This window comes from Bufo bufo, chromosome 6 (genome assembly GCF_905171765.1).
Source record: "Bufo bufo chromosome 6, aBufBuf1.1, whole genome shotgun sequence".
Lineage (NCBI taxonomy): Eukaryota > Metazoa > Chordata > Amphibia > Anura > Bufonidae > Bufo > Bufo bufo.
In genome coordinates this window covers 379,731,746-379,757,179 of record NC_053394.1, presented here as the reverse complement: position 1 = coordinate 379,757,179, position 25,434 = coordinate 379,731,746, and the positions used below count along the sequence as shown (strand labels likewise).

The following is a 25,434-nucleotide window of genomic DNA, read 5'->3' as shown; positions in this document are numbered from 1 at the left end:
GATATTTATTACTGTGTCTCTCCATAACCAGGACTACACAGTAGTGAAGAAGACCTCTAGTGAGCGCTGTCAGGTCCCTGTTTCTGAAGGATGGGAAAGAACCCTGAGCCCAATCATGGGGCCTCCACCTCACCCCCTGATACATGAGGAAGTCAATAGAGAGAAGATCCTAGAACTCACCAACAAGATGATTGAGCTGCTGACTGGAGAGGTGACACTGCTGGGAATGCTAGGACATTATACAGGAACGCTATGAAGGGATCTGGGTGATGACTGTATCATTGTGTTGTCAGGTTCCTATAAGGTGTCAGGATGTCACCGTCTATTTCTCCATGGAGGAGTGGGAGTATTTAGAAGGACACAAAGATCTGTACAAGGACATCATGACGGAGGATCACCGGCCCCTCACATCACTAGGTAATAGACATGACTAAATACACACGTCCTCTCAATATCTGTATATAAAGGATGAATTCAGTCACTGGATGTGTTTACTACTGTTCGAAATTGGCCACAACAACACAAAACTTCTTGAAGCAACTTCTTTCTCCAGAAGATTCTTTCGTTTAGGCCTCATTCACACGTCAGTGTTTCATCAGTGATTTCCATCAGTGATTGTGAGCCACAACCAGGATTTGAGCCTCCACAGACATAAGATATAGGGGAAAATCTGTACCTGTTCTGTGTTTAGAGTCTCACCTGGTTTTGGCTTAAAATCTCTGATGGAAATCTGAAGATCAGCAAGACAGCATTGAAGTCAATGTAAAATGTAGGCAGATTATGGCACAAGAGGTAAATGGTAGGGGTGCACCGAAATTCCGGCAGCCGAAAATATCGGCCGAAAATGCACCTAATCCACTTCGGCCGATATTGTTACATATCGGCCGAAAATATGGGGTGTGGGATTTGTTACCCACCATCTGCGGGCGGGCGCCGGGCGGGCGGTTTACTTTGTCACTGCATCTTTATTTTACCTTACAATCGTGAGGCTCCAGTAACTAACAACTCTGCAGGCAGAGCGGAGGCCGGCGTAACGTCACTTACTCACGTGACGCGCCTGCTCCGCCTCCTTCATTCATAAAGTGGGCGGAGCAGGTGCGTCACGTGAGTAAGTGACGTTACGCCGCCCTCCGCTCTGCCTGCAGAGTTGTTACTGGAGCGTCACGATTGTAAGGTAAAATAAAGATGCAGTGAGTGATGCTGTGAGCAGCAGGGCCGGGGCTGTTATGGGTAGGGGGATCGGTCTATGGCACTGCTATGGGGAGGGGGGATCTGTGCACTGTTATGGGGAAAGGGATCTGTGCACTGTTATGGGGAAAGGGATCTGTGCACTGTTATGCCCATAACAGTGCACATATCCCCTTTCCATAACAGTGCACAGATCCCCCTCTCCATAACAGTGCCACCCACAGATCCCCCTCTCCATAACAGAGCCACCCACAGATCCCCCTCTCCATAACAGCGCCACCCACAGATCCCCCTCTCCATAACAGAGCCACCCACAGATCCCCCTCTCCATAACAGAGCCACCCACAGATCCCCCTCTCCATAACAGCGCCACCCACAGATCCCCCTCTCCATAACAGAGCCACCCACAGATCCCCCTCTCCATAACAGCGCCACCCACAGATCCCCCTCTCCATAACAGCGCCACCCACAGATCCCCCTCTCCATAACAGCGCCACCCACAGATCCCCCTCTCCATAACAGCGCCACCCACAGATCCCCCTCTCCATAACAGCGCCACCCACAGATCCCCCTCTCCATAACAGCGCCACCCACAGATCCCCCTCTCCATAACAGCGCCACCCACAGATGAATTTCATTCATGAAAAAGAATTATTAATAAAATCATTAAAAAAAAAGTATTTTAAAAGTATTTGGGCAAAAAGGCAGTTTCGGTTTTCGGTCAAGGGCATCCTGAATTTTCGGTTTCGTTTCGGACCAGAATTTTCATTTCGGTGCACCCCTAGTAAATGGTAGTAAATTACAGTAAAAGGCAGCGCTCCGTTATAAGTCCTGGACACCGTCTTTTATACCTCAGAGAACAAAGGAATAATTATTATTTTAATTCCAGTTTTCAGCAGTGTGTCGCTGTACATAGACTTCAGTGGTTTACACACACAGATTCCATCATTATCATACGTAACCATAGATCTACACAAGTTACACCGACAACAACTTCTAATTGGATAAAAGTTCCTTATCACGATCTCTTCTTGCATAAATAATTAGTTCCTGGGACCTTCCATTAATCCTCTCCAATTCAAGTACCAATCTCCATTTTTCATTTATCACCGGTCCAACACCGAGGATCGATCCTGATCATAAACCTGCAAATGGTTAGTTTTAATAGACAAATACATTTATCTTGGCCAAGGCTTCCACTTCTAGTGCAAATATTATCTACTTTCTAAAGGTCACCATTCCATCATAACATCTTTAATCGATTACTTAAAGGCCTCTATTTTCTCAGCAAAAGTAGTTAGTACTCACTTCAAAATGGTGAGCAGATGTCGGTGCAATGGGGGGGGGGGGCAGGTCTACAATTGTCGACGTGGAGTGGGCGGGGAAAGGAACGGGACGGCAGGCCTGTCTCATTTACCATTTTCTACAAATTTTTCAGGTGTAGAAAAGGGTCTAAATGTAAGATAGCTTGGAAGCTGTCTTACATATACAGTTGTGCTCAAAATAATAGCAGTCAGACATCACTAACCTGATCAATCACTGTTTTTGGTAGAAATTATATTTCTACATGGCAATAATAAATAAGCAGGTGTAGTAGAGTAATAGAAATCCAACAGACCCAACAGTCATGACATGCATGCTGCTGATTCTCTGTAATTGAATCACTAATTGAAAGGGGCATGTTCAAAATAATAGCAGTGTGGAGTTCAATGAGTCAGGTCATTCATTCTTTGAAAAACAGGTGGCAATTATTGCCCTTATTTAAGGAAAGAAGTCAGCAAATGTTGTACATGCTGGTTACAGGGCATTTCTCTCTGAAATTCTGAGGAAAATAGGTCGTTCCAGATATTGTTCAGAAGAACAGTGTACCTTGATTAAAAAGTTGATTGGAGAGGGGAAAACATATAATGAAGTGCAGAAAATGATAGGCTGCTCAGCTAAAATGTGTGCAAATGCTTTAAAATGGAAACCAAAACCTGAAAGACGTAGAAAGCGAAAAACTACCATTCGAATGGATAGAAGAATAGCCCAAATGGCAAGGACTCAGCCAACAATCCGCTCCAGGAAGATCAAAGAAGGTCTAAAGTTACCTGTGAGTACTGTTACAATTAGAAGACGCCTATGTGAAGCCAAGCTATCTGCAAGAAGCCCCCGCAAAGTCCCACTGTTGGAAAAAAAGACGTGCTGAAGAGGTTACAATTTGCCAAAGCACATTGACTGGCCTAAAGAGACATTTTGTGGACTGATGAAAGTAAGATTGTTCTTTTTGGGTCTAGTGACCGGAGACAGTTTGTCAGACGACCCCCAAACACTGAATTCAAGCCACAGTACACTGTGGAGACAGTGAATCATGGTGGCACAAGCATCATGATATGGGGATGTGTCTCATACTATGGTATTGGGCCTATTTATCGCACACCAGGGATCATGGATCAGTTTGAATACATCAGAATACTTGAAGAGGTCATTCTGCCTTATGCTGAAGAAGAAATGCCCTTGAAATGGGTGTTCCAACAAGACAACGACCCCAAACACACCAGTAAACATCTTGGTTCCAGACCAACAAGATTGACATTATGGAGTGGCCAGCCCAATCCCCGGATCTTAATCCAATAGAAAACTTGTGGGGTGACATAAAAAAATGCAGCTTCTGAGGCAAACCCAAGAAATAGAGAAGAACTGTGGAATGTAGTCCAATCATCCTGGGCTGCAATACCTGTTCACAGGTAAAAGAAGTTGGTTGACTCCATGCAACACAGATGTCCAGCAGTTCTCAGAAACAGAGGTTATACAACTAAATATTAGTTAAGTGATTCAAAGGAAAGCAAAATCTTCAAACATTTATCAGTTTATATAGTGAATGTTTGAGTTTGTAAAGAATAATACAAACACTGCTATTTTTTTGAACAGTCTAATATTCACTTTTCTTCAATTCTTTTAGAGGAACAACACAAATTTGATACATTTTTCTTCATGTTTTGATTTGAAATAGAATGTGTAGTGTTACCAATGCATTTGTGTGTATGGAAATAAAAGCTAGAAGGATTTTGAGCTTTATTCACTTCATAACTTCGGCGGTCTTTGTTAAGACCTGCGCCTAAAACACAGGTCTTTAATAAATGTGCCCCAAGATGTATACCTAAGACAACATGGCTGACCATCCGATCTAATCCTGATTCTGCAACAGCTACAGTTAAGAAAGAGAGAACAACGCTTGAGAGATTTCCCAGTCCACTTCTTCCACAGGATAATTTAGAAGAACATCACTATGATCCACAGGATGATCAGGTAGATGAATATAAGGGCCTCATGATGGAGGATCACCAGCCCCTCATATCACCAGGTAATAGACATGACTAAATACACACGTCCTCTCATTATCTGTACGTAAGGAATGAATTCAGTCACTGGATGTGTTTCCTACAGTTAAGGAAGAGATAAGAACACCGGAGAGATGTGCCAGTCCTCTTCTTCTACAGGATGGGTCAGAAGAATATCACAATGTCCCACAGGATGATCAGGTAGATGGATATAGGGTCTCATGAAATGTCCCCTAAGATCTGTAGAAGGCTGTGAAGATCTTGTCTTTAGTCCTGTTTTATCCACCGGTATTATATGTTTTATACTTGTATAATAGGAAAGATGGAGATGGCAGGATTACAGCTGACCATAGACATTACATGTTGTCTGGATCTTCTCACTATTTTCTACCTGTATAGACTTTTAAGATGGCCTTCTCTGTCAACTGCTGCAGATCTTTTGTGGTTGCACAAGAGTGGCACAACAGTTTTCTGAGAGGTCTTAGGCCGGAACCATGCAATACTACAAATGGTCAACCAAAGTTGTGCCTGAATTGTCAGCTTGAACATGAACATCAGGAGATAAATGCATCATTATCTTCAAAGGTTTTGTAGTCTAGGCTGCAGTCTCCTGGTGTCTCCTTACTGTCAGAATGGCAGTACCAAGATCATACCACGGATTCTATTCTAGCACATGTAGATGCAAGTCACCCTTCTTACTTGCATAGAATATAATATAATATTCAATGAGGTAGCTAAAGGCTCATGTGCCCTGGTGCAAGAGTTCAGCTTGGGCCCCCTTCCCTCAGTGCTTTGTGGCCAGGGACAGGGAAGCACATAGCCTTCCTGCTGTCTGAGGCGAAAAATTGAAACTGCATCCCCTGCCCCAAGCCAAATTCTTGACCTTACCCTTTCCCTCCAGCCAGAGATGTAACTTGACCTCCATGAACTTTGTATAGTACCGGTGTCATCTTATGTGGCACAAGGGTCTTTGGGCCCCCTCAGGCTCCTAGGCCCAGTAGTGATTGCACCCCTTACAGCAGGGGTGGGGAACCTTTTTGCTGCCGAGGGCCATTTGGATATTTGTAACATCGTTCGGGGGCCATACAAAATTCTCAATTTGACGACTATATTTGGTCAAACATATAAGTGACTTAGAGGTAATTTACAGAAATTGAGCTTGAATTTTAAAAATCTAGAGCGCTATATATTTGCAGCACAAAATGGTGCCTGTGCTATACACTTACCTAAAGAATTATTAGGAACGCCATACTAATACGGTGTTGGACCCCCTTTTGCCTTCAGAACTGCCTTAATTCTACGTGGCATTGATTCAACAAGGTGCTGATAGCATTCTTTAGAAATGTTGGCCCATATTGATAGGATAGCATCTTGCAGTTGATGGAGATTTGAGGGATGCACATCCAGGGCACGAAGCTCCCGTTCCACCACATCCCAAAGATGCTCTATTGGGTTGAGATCTGGTGACTGTGGGGGCCATTTTAGTACAGTGAACTCATTGTCATGTTCAAAAATCCAATTTGAAATGATTAGAGCTTTGTGACATGGTGCATTATCCTGCTGGAAGTATCCATCAGAGGATGGATACATGTTCTCATTCTGTTTACGCCAAATTCAGACTCTACCATTTGAATGTCTCAACAGAAATCGAGACTCATCAGACCAGGCAACATTTTTCCAGTCTTCAACAGTCCAATTTTGGTGAGCTCGTGCAAATTGTAGCCTCTTTTTCCTATTTGTAGTGGAGATGAGTGGTACCCAGTGGGGTCTTCTGCTGTTGTAGCCCATCCGCCTCAAGGTTGTGCGTGTTGTGGCTTCACAAATGCTTTGCTGCATACCTCGGTTGTAACGAGTGGTTATTTTAGTCAACGTTGCTCTTCTATCAGCTTGAATCAGTCGGCCCATTCTCCTCTGACCTCTAGCATCCACAAGGCATTTTTGCCCACAGGACTGCCGCATACTGGATGTTTTTCCCTTTTCACACCATTCTTTGTAAACCCTAGAAATGGTTGTGCGTGAAAATCCCAGTAACTGAGCAGATTGTGAAATACTCAGACCGGCCCGTCTGGCACCAACAACCATGCCACGCTCAAAATTGCTTAAATCACCTTTCTTTCCCATTCTGACATTCAGTTTGGAGTTCAGGAGATTGTCTTGACCAGGACCACACCCCTAAATGCATTGAAGCAACTGCCATGTGATGGGTTGACCAGATAATTGCATTAATGAGAAATAGAACAGGTGTTCCTAATAATTCTTTAGGTGAGTGTATATTACAAATAGTACAGGCGCCATTTTGACCACATATAGCAGTCTCATTTTTAAGTTGAGAACGTTATATATTTAGTTCTTTATTTGGCTTTAATGGCAGCCAAGCTAAACCCAGAGGGGTCCAAATAGGGGTTCACCCAGCTTTCGCTCTCCCTGCCACTGTCTCTGCCTCTTTCTTCGCAAATGTCCCTGTCTATGTCCCTTTCTCAGCCTCAGATCTGCCCTCACCTCCTATCAAATCCCCCAGCCTACCTCAGCCTCAGATCAGAACCTCCCAAGCCTTACATCAGACCCTCAACCTCAGATCAGACCCTCATCAGACCCCCCAGCTTCAGATCAGACCCCCAATAGACCCCCCAGCCTCAGATTAGACCCCAGCAGATCAGACATTTAAAAAAAATAAAAAAATAAACTTGCCTCTCCAGCTCCGGACGCCACTGCCACTTTCCAGATTCACTTACCCTCCCTGGTCTTCATCCTGCCACGCTGTACTGTGACCTGACAGTGCACAGCGTCAGGTCATAATGCGCATCTACATGCTCTACGTCCTGACACTGTATGTGTCAGGACACAGCGTGGGGCTGGAAGAAGACCAGGGAGGGTGAGTACAGCTAGCAATGCGCTGTTCTCACCTTCCTGTGCCTCCCACATGCTAATGACCCCTGGCAGGGGTCGGGCCACATAAAATGGTCCTGCGGGGCAGAGGTTCCCCACCCCTGCTTTACAGCTACGCCCCTGATAATATTGGAAGTTGATTATTGGAAAAGCTTTATAGGATTATTTTCATCAGCACATATAATTCTAACGCGCCAACAATTTTCTAGCTGCTCAGATGCATCCATACATTTTGAACCTTTGATTATGGACACCTGGTCATGTGATCTCTATCTGACCCCCAGTCTGAGGCTTGCTGTCTCTCTCCTGTGTGGCTGACATCCTGTGAACTACAAGATTACAGCATCATTTATCAGATCCCTCTGGAGAGCTCCCTCCCCACCACCTACTCCTCCTTGTCTTCTGTATGTCCCTAAACATATCATGCTGCTGAAGATATCATCTCTACATTATCCATTACACTAGAGTCTAAACATTTGCTCTTCTAGTGTAATGGATAATGTAGAGATGAGATCTTCAGCAGCATAATATGTTTATGGACAGACCGAAAGCAAGAAGAGTAGCTGGTGGGGAGGGATCTTTGTTTTTGTATGGCAGACCAATTTTTGCAAAATTCTTACTGAATCCGATTAGTTTAGAATCAATTTGCTCATCTTTACTCTGAAGGTATTAATTTCAGGGACTCATTGTCTAAACTTTAGACAATGAGTCCCTGAAATTAATATGTAATTGGTCTGCCATACAAAAACAAAGCTTATGCGAGTCGTTTCAGATGAATCACTTGAAAACGGTGCCCAGTGCGTTTAATGTCAGTATTAGTAGGGAAAACCATGAAGAAGGTAGAGGACTGTGGATAATATGACACTGGGAGGACGTGGGGAGGGGGCAGAGTCTGACAAAGAACGATTATAGACACAAGTCACTAACGCAGTGTGATAGGAACACTAAAGATAGGGAATTCCTTTAGGGAAAGTATGAAGGGAGTGAGGGGATGCTCAAACTGGGCTTAAAGTGGTTGTCCCACCTCACTTGTTCAGCTTGTCTGGCATTTTCTGATTTCCTGCCTCCAAGGCTAGGCCCCCACCTCGGCTTTTCGTGACATCACATCTACTCTTCAGCCATGTATGCTCACTTCCGATGCTTTTCTGAATAGGAGGGCAGGGCGGGCTATCATTCAGACAGCCTGAGCCCACCCAGCCTTAGAATCGGTAAACCAGGTTTATTTGGTCTCTTTGATAAGAAGGAGTGGTGGCTCAGTTGCTAGAGTGCATGGGTTTATCTATTGGATTCTACAGTGCAGCCAGGCGTTTTTTTTTTGTTTGTTTTTTATTTCAGCCCATTTGGAATTTTATTTCAGCTCTCCACTACATTGTGTGCAATATTAAATGTTGGAATTGGAAAGCGCAACTTTTCCTACAAAATAACAAGCCCTCTTAAGGCTATGTGAACGGAAAAATATAAAAAAAGTTATGGCCCCAGGAAGGCAGGGAGTGAAAAATGAAAGCAGAAAAACTAAAAATCACAAGGTCCTCAAAGGGTTAAACACATTGCATTATAGCACAATCATGTTACAGCAACAATACCAATTTTATATCCAAATTATTAAACACATAGACATTTTACAACAAACGCTGCATTGCTATATTGTGTTAGTGGATATATTAGTACATCAGACTGTGTGTTTCAAAAACATTGTAGTACACAGTTTTCATTGTTTTGCCACTGATATTAAACGCATAGCTCTTAAGACATTTCACTGCATTCTTCTCAAAGTAAATTGTCAATACCAGTGTGGAGTGTGTTTGTAGAAGTGGAGAGACATTTAATTGTGCCACTGTCTTTAAATAACAAAAAACACACTGCCATTTTGCTTGTACTGTGAAATAATCTGTGTGTTCCAAACCCCTGACTTTTTATTTATAGGCTTCATAATAAAATGTCTGAGAAATGGAAGAGTGCAAAACGAAAGACCCATGCCTCGTCCTCCCAGAATCAGAATGTATGTAGTACCAGCAGTATCAGTACCTGCCAGGAGTAGTAGTAGTAGTTGGCCACAGTTCTCCCTGGCTCCTAATATTATTGTGGACTGGATGGCTCAGCGTTTAGACTACCATGAGAAGGAGATTCGGGGGAGGAGGGGCACCCCATGTATAGCTGTGCTTGTGGTGGTAGGAGTAGTGGCACCTGTAGCTGCACTCATGGTGGTAGGGGCAGTGGTAGCAGCAGTGGAACTCAAGGCAAGTATAAAGCAGGTAATCTGGAGGGGGCTAGGAAGCCCATAATGACATATCACAGTTTTCATGGCGGAAGGTTGAGAACTATTACAATGATTGTGTGTTGGACAGGATCTGGGAGCTAGATCAGGGAGCTGCGAAGAAGGTAACATCAGTGGAAGAGGATGGTGGCAGTTGCAGCAATACAGAGTGAAGGCAACATACAGTTAGAACCTCCCAAAACCTACCAGGGCCAGATCTGCTTCACGCCGGCGCACCTGTTTACTGCTAGTCCGTGGTCCTATTGCACAATCGCTCAAGAAGGGGCTCACGCAGGCGCACAAGTTCACAGCTGGCTAGTGCGATATTAGGCATCTAGGTGGTTCAGCTATATCATAGGATGGGCACTAAATAAGAGGACATATAGTGCTTTATAATGATATATAACTGGGGGCGTTATCAAATCGACAATTATCTGTCTCAACACTCTTAATTAACTTGTCAAATAGCAGAGGTAGACATCAACAAAGTGAAAATTTTAATGACACCTTAATATATCCCTTGTCGTCAGTCCCACTAGTTAATGGACAAAAAGAGATAGACCGTTAAACATGTACACGGACAGTGGCAGAGTCACACTACTAAGTGTGCGACTACCTTATAGTCCAAAACCATTCAATGCTTATGGTCACAATAGGAAGGGGGCCCCCCCGGGGGGACGGGGGGATGCCCCCTGGTTCCATGTGACCGCCATTGCGTATGGTAAATGCCAACTCCATCCTGCCTGTAGGAGGAGGTGATTTGCAATTTACATCTAAACAAGAAGGGGAGGGAAGAGACCCATACCTGGGTCCCCCACTCCCTCAAGGGATTACCATTCACACCAGCCGAAGCCCCTTAGCTCTAGTGATATCGCACAATGATAGAAAAAAATAAACACTGCTCAAAAAAAATCAAGGGAACACAAAAATAACACATCCTAGATCTGAATTACCGTATTTTTCGCCCTATAAGACGCACCGGCCTATAAGACGCACCTAGGTTTTTGAGGAGGAAAATAAGAAAAAAAATGTGTGCTTTTGGTGGGTTTTGAACTAATTGTGGTCTGTGGATGGCCCTGTTATGGGGGATCTGTGGATGGTGCACTGTTATGGGGGATCTGTGGGTGACACTTATGGGGGATCTGTGGGTGACACTTATGGGGGATCTGTGGGTGACACTTATGGGGGATCTGTGGGTGACACTTATGGGGGATCTCTGGGTGACACTTATGGGGGATCTCTGGGTGACACTTATGGGGGATCTCTGGGTGACACTCATGGGGGATCTCTGGATGGCACTGTTATGAGGATCTGTGTATGACAGTTATGGGGGGGGATCTGTGGATGACACATATATAGCATCTTATGCTATGTGTCATCCACAGATCCCCTCCATAAGTGTCCCTGTAGTGAATGACCCTCAATACACGCTGGGGGCCGGCATCTGATTTTATAATGACAGCGGGGCCCGTGCAGTGATTGTATTCTACTACACGGGCCCCGCTCACTGTATGATCCTATGTCTAATAGTTACCGTAATTGTAATTGTATGTAATCAGGAGCGCTGTGTATTGCTGGTACTTACAACTAGAAGCGGTAGGTAGCAGAGAGGAGGGAGGAGGGAGAAGGCAGGCCGGGAGAACGGGCGCTGGCAGCGTGAGTCATACGTCATGCATCCACGCCGCCTGCTTCATTCATTCATAAAGTGGGCGGCGCAGACGCATGACGTATGACTCACGCTGCCAGCTTCCGTCCTCCCGGCCTGCCTCCTCCCTCCTCTCTGCTACCTACCGCTTCTAGTTGTAAGTACCGGCAATACACAGCGCTCCTGATTACATACAATTACAATTACGGTAACTATTAGACATAGGATCATACAGTGAGCGGGGCCCGTGTAGTAGAACACAGTCACTGCACGGGCCCCGCTGTCATTTTAAAAGCAGATGCCGGCCCCCAGTCCCGCCTCCCTCACAGCTGATACACCCGCCGCACGGCATCGCGGCGGGTGTATCATTGAAAACCCGACAAAATCGGCAGCATTCGCCGTATAAGACGCACTGCTATTTTCCCCCCACTTTTGGGGGGAAAAAAGTGCGTCTTATACGGCGAAAAATACGGTAATTAAATATTCTTCTGAAATACTTTGTTTTTTACATAGTTGAATGTGCTGACAACAAAATCACACAAAAATTAAAAAATGAAAATCAAATTTTTCAACCTATGGAGGTCTGGATTTGGAGTCACACTCAAAATTAAAGTGGAAAAACACACTACAGGCTGATCCAACTTTGATGTAATGTCCTTAAAACAAGTCAAAATGAGGCTCAGTAGTGTGTGTGGCCTCCACGTGCCTGTATGACCTCCCTACAACGCCTGTGCATGCTCCTGATGAGGTGGCGGACGGTCTCCTGAGGGATCTCCTACCAGACCTGGACTAAAGCATCTTCCAACTCCTGGACAGTCTGTGGTGCAATGTGACGTTGGTGGATGGAGCGAGACATGATGTGCTCAATTGGATTCAGGTCTGGAAAACGGGCGGGCCAGTCCATAGCATCAATGCCTTCGTCTTGCAGGAACTGCTGACACACTTTAGCCACACGAGGCCTAGCATTGTCTTGCATTAGGAGGAACCCAGGGCCAACCGCACCAGCATATGGTCTCACAAGGTGTCTGAGGATCTCGTCTCTGTACCTAATGGCAGTCAGGCTACCTGTGGCGAGCACATGGAGGGCTGTGCGGCCCTCCAAAGAAATGCCACCCCACACCATTACTGACCCAATGCCAAAACGGTCATGCTGGAGGATGTTGCAGGCAGCAGAATGTTCTCCACGGCGTTTCCAGACTCTGTCACGTCTGTCACATGTGCTCAGTGTGAACCTGCTTTTATCTGTGAAGAGCACAGGGCTCCAGTGGCGAATTTGCCAATCTTGGTGTTCTCTGGCAAATGTCAAACGTCCTGCACGGTGTTGGGCTGTAAGCACAACCCCCACCTGTGGACGTCGGGCCCTCATATCACCCTCATGGAGTCTGTTTCTGACCTTTTGAGCAGACACATGCACATTTGTGGCCTGCTGGAGGTCATTTTGCAGGGCTCTGGCAGTGCTCCTCCTGTTCCTCCTTGCACAAAGGCGGAGGTAGCGGTCCTGCTGCTGGGTTGTTGCCATCCTACGGCCTCCTCCACGTCTCCTGATGTATTGGCCTGTCTCCTGGTAGCCCCTCCATGCTCTGGACACTACGCTGACAGACACAGCAAACCTTCTTGCCACAGCTCGCATTGATGTGCCATCCTGGATAAGCTGCACTACCTGAGCCACTTGTGTGGGTTGTAGACTCCGTCTCATGCTACCACTAGAGTGAAAGCACCGCCAGCATTCAAAAGTGACCAAAACATCAGCCAGGAAGCATAGGAACTGAGAAGTGGTCTGTGGGCACCACTTGCAGAACCACTCCTTTATTGGGGGGGTCTTGCTAATTGCCTATAATTTCCACCTGTTGTCTATTCCATTTGCACAACAGCATGTGAAATTGATTGTCACTCAGTGTTGCTTCCTAAGTGGACAGTTTGATTTCACAGAAGTGTGATTGACTTGGAGTTACATTGTGTTGTTTAAGTGTTCCCTTTATTTTTTTGAGCAGTGTATTTAATGGCCAATAAAGTAAATGGACTGTCTCGGGGGATTGGTGTATGTACACTTGTTGATACCCATGTTCTGCATAGACAATGAACAAAATGGTAATGGTTCTAATAGCACTCAACTTATTATCATTGTGGTCCAATGGTTTTAATAACACTCAACTTATTGTAATTATAGTCCAATTATGTGGTCATGTTATAGCTATCAACGCTCAACCAGTCGATTGTAAGAGAGAATTCTGCCACTGTGACCCTGCCCACCAGACGTTCACTCGGGGTCCAATCTGTTAAAAAAAAACATATATTAGTCTCTATAATCATAACCAAAGCGGTTAGGCACAATACTTCAAATGACATTGTGTAATACTCGGTATGAAGAACACAATATTCCGTCTGGATCAGTAGAGCGTGCCAATTCTGAAGTCCCTATTCAAACCGTTCGGTTCGAGCGTTTGGAGTTCAAAAATCCTTTTTAACTCGTCTCTTAAGTTTCTTTTCCCTATCTCCTCCCCTTCTCTGGGGGGGTGTACCATCTATGATACGGAAGCGAAGTTGTGCAACATTATGCTTGAAGTTTAGAAAGTGTTCCGGTACTGGTGGCTCAATTTTTTGTGGGTCTTCATTCTTTTTCCCGGAGAGCAATTTACGTATCTGGTAGCGGTGCTGGTTTAGTCTATTTCTCATTTCCTGTGTTTTTTCACCCACATAGAGTAGCCCACATGGGCACTGCAGAATATATATGAAGTAATCCGACTTACAAGTATAGTATCTTTTAATAGGGTACCTTTTCCCAGTTCTAGGGTGTGTGAAACTATCTCCCTTAAGCATACCATTACAGTTAGAGCAGCTCAAGCATGGGTAGCAACCTTTCTTTTTGATCTTAGGACTCTCGTAACATTTAGTGTCAGCCCTTATTAGTCTGTCCCCAAGATTCCGTGATCTCCTGTAGGACAAAAGTGTCGCTGATTGAAATTCTGTTATTCCCGGGAACGTTTATTTTAATATGTGCCAGTTGGATTTGAGAACTTGTGCAATACGTCTACTCTGAGTGGTATGTGTAGAGATGAACGGTATCCTCTTTTTCTTATCTGTTACAGGTTTTGGGCCTAATAGCTCTTTTCTCTGACATTTTTGCACCCTCTCTTTATGTCTATTAACCAAGCTTCTGGGATACCCTCTCTCGTAAAACTTGTGGCACATTTCATCTAAACGATGCTCTAATCTGTCATCATCTGTGATAATACGTTTCACCCTCAGGAGTTGGCTATACGGTAATGACTCCTTCATGAAGTCAGCATGGTCACTCTGAAATAAAAGCATATTATTCCTATCTGTGGGTTTAACAAACAGGTCAGTCTTTAACTGGCCCCCAGCACTGTAGATAGACGTGTACAGAAATTGTGACTGTGTCTGTGAAAATACTAGGGTAAACTGTAGTTCCTCATGGATAGAGTTGATGTACTTCATGAAGTCCATCAATTCTTCCAGTGTGCCCTTCCATAGGAAGAAAAAATTCATCTATATACCTCATCCAGCCCACCACGTGTGTATAGTGGCCAGATGGGTATATAGTCAGTTCTTCAAATCTGCTCATGAAGACGTTTGCATATGTCGGGGCCACATTGGACCCCATAGCGGTCCCGCGCCTTTGAATGTAATAGGAGTCTTCAAATAGAAAATAATTACAGGTCTATCTCCAATAATGATAATATGAAGTGTGACTCCTCGTCCTCCATTCCATCCCTGGTCAGGGCCCACTCAACAGCTTCTAGTCCCTTAGTGTGATCTATGCTTGTGTACAAGCTTACCACATCAAACGAGACAAGATAATCCCCTTCACTGTAATCAATCTGTTGTAATCTCTGTAGAAAGCCCGTCGTGTCCTGGACATATGATTTAGCAGATGTAGCATAATTCCTCAGAAATTTGTCAAGGAACGTCGTTGGTGAAGAAAAAAACAGACCCTATCCCAGACACTATAGGTCGCCCAGGGGGATCCATGAGGTCCTTATGAATTTTCGGTAGAGTATATAGTATGGGTGTTCTGTCAGGAGATATTCATGTAGTTTTTCGTCAATCAAATTGGTAGCATAGGCATCGTCAACTAACAGTTTGAGCTTCCTCATTATAGCAAATTTAGGGTCAGTGTCAACTCTATACTTTGTAAGTCGGATTACTTCATATATATTCTGCAGTGCCCATGTGGGCTACTCTATGTGGGTGAAAAAACACAGGAAATGAGAAATAGACTAAACCAGCACCGCTACCAGATACGTAAATTGCTCTCCGGAAAAAAGAATGAGGACCCACAAAAAATTGAGCCACCAGTACCGGAACACTTTCTGAAGTTCAAGCATAATGTTGCACAACTTCGCTTCCGTATCATAGACGGTATACCCCCCCAGAGAAGGGGAGGAGATAGGGAAAAGAAACTTGAGTTAAAATTGATTTTTGAACTCCAAACACTCGAACCGAACGGTTTGAATAGGGACTTCAGGATTGGCACGCTCTACTGATCCAGACAGAATATTGTGTTCTTCATACCGAGTATTACACAATGTCATTTGAAGTATTGTGCCTAACCGCTTTGGTTATGATTATAGAGACTAATATATGTCTTTTTTTTAACAGATTGGACCCCAAGTGGACGTCTGGTGGGCAGGGTCACAGTGGCAGAATTCTCTCTTACAATCGACTGGTTGGGCATTGGTAGCTATAACATGACCACATAATTGGACTATAATTACAATAAGTTGAATGTTATTAGAACCATTGGACCACAATGATATCAAGTTGAGTGCTATTAGAACCATTACCATTTTGTTCATTGTCTATGCAGAACATAGGTATCAACAAGTGTACATACACCAATCCCCCGAGACAGTCTATTTACTTTATTGGCCATTAAATAACTTTATTGGCCATTAAATATGTTTGTTTTTTTCTATCATTGTGCGATATCACTATAGCTAAGGGGCTTCGGCTGGTGTGAATGGTAATCCCTCCCCTTCTTGTTTAGATGTACATGGCAAATCGCCTCCTCCTACAGGTAGGATGGAGTTGGCATTTACCATACGCAATGGCGGTCGCATGGAACCAGGGGGCATCCCCCCGTCCCCCCGGGGGGGCCCCCTTCCTATTGTGACCATAAGCGTTGAGTGGTTTTGGACTATAAGGTAGTCGCACACTTAGTAGTGTGACTCTGCCACTGTCTGTGTACATGTTTAAAGGCCTATCTCTCTGCTTTGGTGATTTGAGCATACACAATCACCGGAGTTTTCTCCATTAACTAGTGGGACTGTCGGTGAGGGATATATTAAGGTGTCATTAAAATTTTCACTTTGTTGATGTCTACCTCTGCTATTTGACAAGTTAATTAAGAGTGTTGAGACAGATAATTGTCGATTTGATAACGCCCCCAGTTATATATCATTATAAAGCACTATATGTCCTCTTATTTAGTGCCCGTCCTATGATATAGCTGAACCACCTAGATGCCTAATATCGCACTAGCCAGCCTTTGAACTTGTGCGCCTGCGTGAACCCCTTCTTGAGTGCTTGCGCAATAGGACCACGGACTAGCAGTAAGCAGGTGCGCCTGTGTGAGCTCTGACCAGGTGCATCTGCGCACATTGAACGCGCATATGCGCATGTGCGAGTTCCGCTCTGACGCGCCGGCAAACTGTGAACTAAGGGACGCCTTTATACTAAAGTTTTTTGGCGCGTATTCAGTACCGGCACTTCTGCGCAAGCTCACAGGAGTTAAGGAGATGCTGACTCATCGGCGTGACACCTTGGGATTTGATGGCCCAGTATCCCACCAGCACTCCACCGGGTGTTCCAAAGTAAGTGCTGATTTGTTGATTTGAAAGGTTGCCTTACCCTATACTATTTTTACATTGCCGTGATTTGTTATGACATATGTGGTAGCTCCTCCTATAAGGAGGGTATTTAAGCCTGGTAATGATTTATTGTCAGTTGCTTGAAAAAGACCGTTCAGGTTGAAACGTCGCATGAATTTGATGGAATAAAGGATATTTAAAGAGACGAGAGAGTGCTGCGGTTTCGTTGATTTATGGATGCCTGCTTGGAGGGACGCTACGGACTGGCGTCTAACACCGCGTGCACCACCACATATAGGGCCAGTATACCCCTATGTGCTGCTACTCCTATTATACAGAGGTGTCTACCAGCTACCACAAGAGATTCCTCCTGCTCCCGGTCTCCTTTGTGTCAGCCAGGCGGCATCCACGTGCAGTACTGTGTCCAAGTCATCATCAGTTACTGCTTCTCCTGCTCAGACTATGCCTCCTCCTATTCTGTCCCACCATCAGCCATCGATAATGGAATGTGTTGCCAAGAAACAACTCTGCTTGCACAAGTTGCTGGTGGTGCAGTCTCTGTGGTACCACTCTGTGGATTCTGTTGATTTAGGGGGATAATGGCATGTGCTCAGCCTCACTAGAAGTTATCTACAGTAGCTGGCATTTTTTTAAAAAAAAGCCATCCCTGCTTTGTACTCCCAAGTGGCGGTGAATGTAGGCCACTCCTTGCTATTCTAGCTGTGCAGCAAGGTGCACACAATGGACACCTGGAGCAACGGTTACAGACTGGAACAGTTCATGCCTTTCACAGCCCATTAGATCAATGTTTTTTGCAGCGAGGCAGCACTGTAGCAAGAAGGCCAGGTCCTATTGATACCTCCACATTTGTTCCGACACCAGGCACTTATCGGGTTCCTCCATGGATATCCTCCTGTCCCAAACAGAAGCAGGGCAGAACATCGCTCCCACTCCCCCTTCTTCCTATCATGTGAAGCGTTGCCATGCCGTTTTAGAGCTGATCTCCCTGGGTGATAGTAGCCACATAGCCAAATACTTTCTAAAGTGCATCAAGCAGCAAACAACCACGCTGGCTGTCTCCTCACCTAACTCCAACTGGGCAAGGTGGTCAGAGACAATTGCAGGAACATTGTGGCTGCTTTGTGTTTGGGAGAAATAACACACGCTCCCTGAATGATGCATGCGATAAATCTAGTCGTGCAGCGTTTGTTAAAAAAAAGGACAGTGGCTTTTATAAGGTACTAATAATAGTAATAATAATCATATAATACAATCGTAATCAGTTCTCTCCTCTCCTGTCCTTTTACTATAAACAGTGGTAGCAGGGTGTTCTAGTGGTGATAGATAATCTCACCTCTCCTGTGCTTATACTATATACAGTGATAAGCAAGGTGTTCTAGTGGTGATAGATAATCAGTTCTCACCTCTCCTGTGTTCTCCCCTGTCCCTTATACTAGGTACAGTATCTTCATGCGTGTAGTCATCCCAAAACTGGTAGACAGAACAGGAAGACAGCATTAAAGTGTTTGTTCAGGAATAAGTAACTTTTCACATGTGTCCACAGCCTCTACTATGGAAAGATTTATAAGATTCCAGTAAATGTTATTTGCTTCCTCGCCAGCACAGGCATGGTCATCTGCTTTACTGCAGCCAATGACTGCCTTTAGTGATGAAGTGTTTCTTGTGGACGTGTTACCCCTGAATCCAGTCATTGGCTGCAGCAGAGCAGATGATTATGCACATTCCTAGGAGGTAAACAAGCCATGGACTGAAAGAACTTTGTCTTACCGGCTTCACAGCCCTGGGACGGCCAGCAAGGGCAACAGGTGCACAAACAATGTAATGTTATATACTCACAATGTAATGTTAGGGATGGAATATAAGGGCTACTCTCCCTGCATTGCAAACTGGTTGGAATAACAAAGCAATCAGATTGGATTTATACAGGAGACCTGCAGATATTTGGGTCAGATAACTCCTGCTGTCCGGTCATTTTTGGTCGTCTTTTCAGGTCATATAAAACCTTCCACACGACTTCTCCAACCGTCTGATGACTTCTACCATATTTCTTTCACAGCTTGTGAATCCGGGTGAAGATCTGAACAATATTAATCCTACAGAGACATATGTGAGGGGTGATGAGCAGAGGACAGAGGACATTCCTACAGATAACCGCCCAGGTGAGTAGTGACCACTAAGTAAAGCAGAGAGGTCTCTAAGATTCTGCTTATACAAATAAAATAAAATAAATAGATATATTGTGCAATGTGGGAATAATGATATTACAATTATTATTATTATTATTATTATTATTGATGAGTATATATGAAAGTATAAAGGAACAAAAATAAATATCACATACGGAGAGACTTGTACATAATAAATAATAATAAATTTACTCCCAAGGCCATTTTGTAACTAAACCACAAATTCCTATCCCTCTACAGTACAGTGTAGTTACTATACAGAGGTCTTCTCATGTCTCTCCAGTCCCTATCTTTGCTCTGGCCCCTCCAGGTTTCCTCTTCTGTAGCACTTTTCTCTTCTCCTTCTCTCTTCTGCTTCTTTGCTTCTTCCTTCCTTCCTTGCTTAGCAGCCAGTCCTAGCATTGTCTAGAATATGGCTTGGACACTTCTTTTTGGTTGTTCCTTATGGTTTTCTATACATTTTCAGGTAACTCTTGAAGACTAATAGAAGCAGCTGGAATGTTGGGATTTTCCAGCATTTTCCTGCCCCACTAGCCATGTACCACCTACTGGACAATTGTCAGCCATTCTTTAGACAATTGACAACTACAGTTCCTTTGATATGCTAATGGTCCATTGTCCAGATAGACAGTACTCGCTCACACTGGCTTTGAGAGGACAAGTATAGGCTCTAATTACTAGGAAGTTGCTGAGAACAGGATACCAATAGAATGTATGGCTTACATTATTTTACTCAAAATTCTTAAAAATCTGTATTAATCTGTATTTCTCACACGTGCATAAATAAATTCACCAACACTTATTGACATGCTATCAATAGGGTAATTAACCCCATAATGACCACCCATACACCTTTTTACGGCCGTCACTAAGGGGCCTTAGGCTTAACCGTCGTAAAAAAGCGCTACACATGTCCCCCGTGCAGCAGGGAGCGGCGGGCAGGCTCTCACATGAGAGCCGTGCCCCTGCTCTAACAGCCCGGACCGATCTGGGCTGTTTAACACTTTACATGCCACGAGCAATGGCGCCTGCCGCATGTAAAGTGCTGACAGGGGGAGCGGACTCCCTCTGTCTCCTATCGGCACCCCGTAAATGCGATCGCGGGGTGCCAATGTGTGTTAAGGCTGGCTAGGGTCTCGTGTAGGCCTCAGACCAGCCTTGAGCAATTTCCAGCAGTCTGCGCCTCTCTGGCGTAGCCTGCTGGTCAATGTCAGAAAAGCACTGACCTTAAAATACAATGCACTATGGCAATAATGCATTGCATTTTAAAATCAATCAAAAAGCTGTTTGTTATAGTCCCCTTGTAGGACTATTAAGTGGTAAAAAAAAACCTAATTTTTACAATTAAAAAAAATCCCACCAGAAAAATGAAGCTTTTTTTTTCCATTGAAAATATTCAATAAAAAAAAGTAAAAAAAAAAAAAAATCTCAACTATATGTTTGGAATTGCCATGTCCGTAACGACCCGGACTATGGTGAATGCCGTAAAAGTAAAAGACAGAATTGCAAATTTACTCTTAGTTGCCACTGAAAAAACGTAATAGCAAGCGATCAAAAAGAGCCATTTACTCCAGAATAATACCAATAAAAAATACAAGTCGTCCCTCAAAAATTAAGCCCTCAAACAATTTCATAGAAAGATAAATTAAAAAGTTATAGCTCTTGGAACGCGACGATGGAAAAGGGACAAAAAAACGCTTGGTCAGTAAGGCCCAAACAGGCTGGTCACTAAGAGGTTAATGATTGTCGGAGGAATGTTCTGCCATGCTGAATGCATTTGGGCAAGCAAATCATCAAGATCTGCTGTTTATATCTAAATGTGCATTTACACTAAGAGATTATTTGACATATTTTATGACCAATCATTGGTCAGATGGCCGTTGGTATCTGGTGGGACCTTCCATCGCCCTTTTGTATCAGTATAAATGGTGTCAGTGTGCAGTATAATAAATCTTTTACATTAAATACCAAGTAATACTGGATCACATATTATTTTACATTCCCTAATTGACTCTTCTGATTAATTCATCAGAATTACACCTGAAATTAATTTCTAGAAATAGTTCATCTGTAGTAATAGAATTTTTATTATCATTGGATGGTGTTTATATATGAATCGCAGGCACTTAATATTAATCCACAAAAAAAAGGAAGATTTTATGGAGCGTGCCATCCAGTTTGTTTACTTGAGAGTGACAGGACTGTGCTTTCTACTGTCCATTCTACTCTCCTCCCTCCGAGTCCAGCTGCTGTATCTGTCATCCATTATAGCCCAGGTCTCATTCCCCGGCCTGCACTTTCCCCAGCAGCAGGTGTGATACAGTGATGTCATTGTACCTGCTGGGCTAAGAGGGAGAGCGCACAAACCAGAGATAATCCCCCGGCCTGTGCGCTCTCATCAGCTCAGCAGAAGAGATGACGTCATCACGTCTGCTGCTGGGAGGAGCATGATGTGCTTGGTAGTACTTTATTAATTTTATTCAAAGTATAAGCAGTATAAGGAGCTTCACTACTGTATGGGGCACTAAGGGACATTACTACTGTAGAAGGGGACAAAAAGGGGGCATAACTACTGTGTGGGGCCACTAAGGGGGCATAACTACTGTGTGGGGGCACTAAGCGGGCATAACAACTGTGTGGGGCCACTAAGAGGAAGCATTATTGTAAGGGGCATAACTACTGTGTTGGGGCACTAAGGGGGCACAACTACTGTTTGGATACATCAAGGGGGCATTCTTCTGAGGGCACAAAACAGGAATTCTACTGTGAAAGGGACTCTTAAGGGAGCTAATTATGGTGTGGTGAACTAAGGGGGAAGTCAAAGCCTCTTGTCCAGCGCTAGGAAATGTTTTATTTATATGTATTTAAAATGACTGATTGGATGAGGGTTGCAGGGAAGTTGCTAAAGGTGGGGGCCAACCCGGCCTAGTTATGCCCCTTGGTCTACTATTAGATTGTGATTTTTTTGGCCATCACTGTTTGTCAGTTAATTCTTGTATTTTGTGCCATACCTTTCTGTGTATTTTTTTTATACTGAAATATAATAAAAGTTCAATAGAATATTTTGGTATATTATTCATAAATAATAAAATGTATTTTTTCTTGGCAGATGACTGTACCAGGAACTTAGAGAAAAATCTGGTATCTTCAGATTTTGAAGTAGATGATTGTGGTATCACACGAGATACATTTGAAGAGCATGCCAATATCCAAGATATACCCTCATCCAATCACAGCAAAAATGTATTATTTGATCCTTTTAAACAGGTTCGATCTTCTGATTCATCACAGACTGTAACACAAAATAAAAGTCACAGAAGAGATGCTAAACATCAAACAGCTCACGTAAGAGGGAAGCCATTTTCATGTTCAGAATGTGGAAAATGTTTTAGATTTAAATCGGAGATTGTTAGACATCAGAGAATTCACACAGGAGAGAAGCCATTTTCATGTTCAGAATGCGGTGAATGTTTTAACAATAATTCAGCTCTTGTTATGCATCAGAGAATTCACACAGGAGAGAAGCCATTTTCATGTTCAGAATGTGGGAAATGTTTTCACTACAAATCAGCTCTTGATTACCATAAGAGTACTCACAAAGGAGAGAAACGATTTTCATGTTCGGAATGTGGGAAATGTTTTAATCAGAAATCAGTTCTTGATAGACATCAGAGAATTCACACAGGGGAGAAGTCATTTACATGTTCGGAATGTGGAAAATGTTTTAATCAGAAATCAGATCTTGCTAGACATCAGAGAATTCACACAGGGGAGAAGTCATTTTCATGTTCAGAATGTGGGAAATGTTTCAATCAGAAATCAGTTCTTGATAGACATCAGAGAATTCACACAGGAGAGAAGCCATTATCATGTTCAGAATGTGGGAAATGTTTTAACAATAATTCAGCTCTTGTTGTACATCAGAGAATTCACACAGGAGAGAAGCCATTTTCATGTTCAGAATGTGGTAAATGTTTTTATCAAAAATCAAATCTTGTTTTACATCAGAGAAATCACACAGGGGAGAAGTCATTTTCATGTTCGGAATGTGCTAAATGTTTTAATCAGAAATCAATTCTTGATAGACATCAGAGAATTCACACAGGGGAGAAGTCATTTTCATGTTCAGAATGTGGGAAATGTTTTAATCAGAAATCAGTTCTTAATAGACATCAGAGAATTCACACAGGAGAGAAGCCATTTTCATGTTCAGAATGTGGGAAATGTTTTAACCAGAGAACAGCTCTTGTTACACATCAGAAAATTCACACAGGAGAGAAGCCATTTTCATGTTCAGAATGTGGTAAATGTTTTCACAAAAAATCAAGTCTTGTTTTACATCAGAGAAATTACATAGGGGAGAAGTCATTTTCATGTTCAGAATGTGGAAAATGTTTTAGATTTAAATCTCAGATTGTTAGACATCAGAGAATTCACACAGGAGAGAAGCCATTTTCATGTTCAGAATGTGGTGAATGTTTTAATCAGAAATCAGTTCTTGTTGTACATCAAAGAATTCACACAGGGGAGAAGCCATTTTCATGTTTAGAATGTGGGAAATGTTTTAACAATAATTCAGCTCTTGTTATACATCTGAGAATTCACACAGGAGAGAAGCCATATCCATGTTCAGACTGTGGGAAATGTTTTAAGCAGAAATCAGCTCTTGTTTCACATAAGAAAACTCACAGAGAGAAGCCATCTCCATACTTAGCCCTTTAGTGACCTTATGTGTTTTTATGGTAGTCAGTGTCGCTAACTGGCTTTATTCCGTCAGACACTCCTTGTTACAGGGAGATAAAACATAACCTTGCTTTGGGGTTACCAGAGGTGGCTGAGGGCTTGGAGTGATGATTGGGACCACTGTGAGATCTCAAACACGTATTGTCTCCTGTATTAAATGAATACAAAATGTACCTGTAGATAAATCCAACAAGTGGGGTCCCTGCCACCCCTGTATTTGTAGAAGTCATGTGGTTCACTTATCTCGCATAAATTTACCAGTGGGGAAATATTTGGTTATAAAATATTTTTATTGGATATATTGAATTTTTGATAATTTTGTTACCTATGAATATCTCTAATATTTAGGCTGTTCCATGAGCTGCATGGGCGCAGTTACAGTTTTGTCTGGGTTTATAATCAGATGTCTTACACCTGACAATACTTCTACAAGTAATTATGATACCTCGGATGGCGAGAGGGGTGGTAGTGATCCTTTATTGTTCTTATGGATGGTTTTGGATGCTGCCCCTTAATATATTCTGTCGGTGATTGCTTGTTTTGTGTACATAGTGGTTTCTACCTTGCCAGGCAGGGCTGTTATGCTGCAGAAGCATCACTCGTCACATTTGGATGCCCCAGTTACAGTGATGTGTAACTGTCCCATAGGCCAAAATATATTTTAAAAGTATCAAAACATATAATAAAATACAAGTGAAAATAAAATAGAAAAAAACGTCTGCATAGTTTCTCTTTTCACATTACACAAAAAAAAACTATCAATATGACCAAAACAGGGAACCAATTTTAACCACTTATTTTGGTGTCAATCTGCATATTTAAAGAATAAGGAGCTTGAGTCTGAATAAAAAATAAAAAAATCTCTGAAAAACATACTATTAAAAATCCCCATGTGTCATGTAAAAAAAAAGCTGCAAAAATTAGGTAGGCAGCACAATAAATAAAAATTTAAGGTTTTTTTTTTCGGGGTCAGAGCTGAATCCGGGCATATCCCCCTTTTCACCCAGGCAGCCCCTCTGAGATGAGCATGAGAGCATTTAATGTTTTGTTTTTTGCTTACATTTTTACACTGCTAGGCAGAGGCTTCTCAGTTGTTTTACAGTCTAGGGCAGAGCTAAAGCCTGCCCATTAGTACCGGTGGAGGAGAGGAGGTGGAGGTGTGGTAATAAGCAGTAGCATTTGTATGAAATCTCCATTACCACAGTCTGTCCTGTCCGTCCTCTCTGTATTTCATGTCTCCTCATGAGCTCCATTCTTACAGATTCAGCTGAAAATCTTATAAGTAGTATTCAGGATCATAATCCCTGACAAGTAGGAGAGGAGGATGAGGCAGCTCTTTCGCTCAGTGTTCTGAAGTACC

General features: G+C 43.2%; 2 protein-coding genes across 3 annotated transcripts in view; one reads left to right on the top strand and one right to left on the bottom strand.

The window, feature by feature from the left end:
- LOC121003517 (zinc finger protein 208-like) overlaps window positions 1-25,434 on the bottom strand; it is a 1,049,660-nt gene that overhangs the window by 179,370 nt on the left and 844,856 nt on the right. The window lies entirely within an intron of this gene.
- On the top strand, window positions 367-24,336 carry LOC121003534 (gastrula zinc finger protein XlCGF26.1-like). 2 transcript variants are annotated; one of them, XM_040435432.1, is made up of 4 exons: window positions 367-417; window positions 4,615-4,709; window positions 19,202-19,304; window positions 22,441-24,336. In XM_040435432.1, the coding sequence occupies exons 1-4, from the start codon at window positions 384-386 to the stop codon at window positions 24,051-24,053; spliced, it is 1,845 nt and encodes a 614-aa protein (XP_040291366.1). In that variant the 5' UTR covers window positions 367-383; the 3' UTR covers window positions 24,054-24,336. The 2 variants fall into 2 exon arrangements, with proteins under 2 accessions (XP_040291366.1, XP_040291365.1); XM_040435431.1 differs by lacking the exon at window positions 367-417 and adding an exon at window positions 4,411-4,531.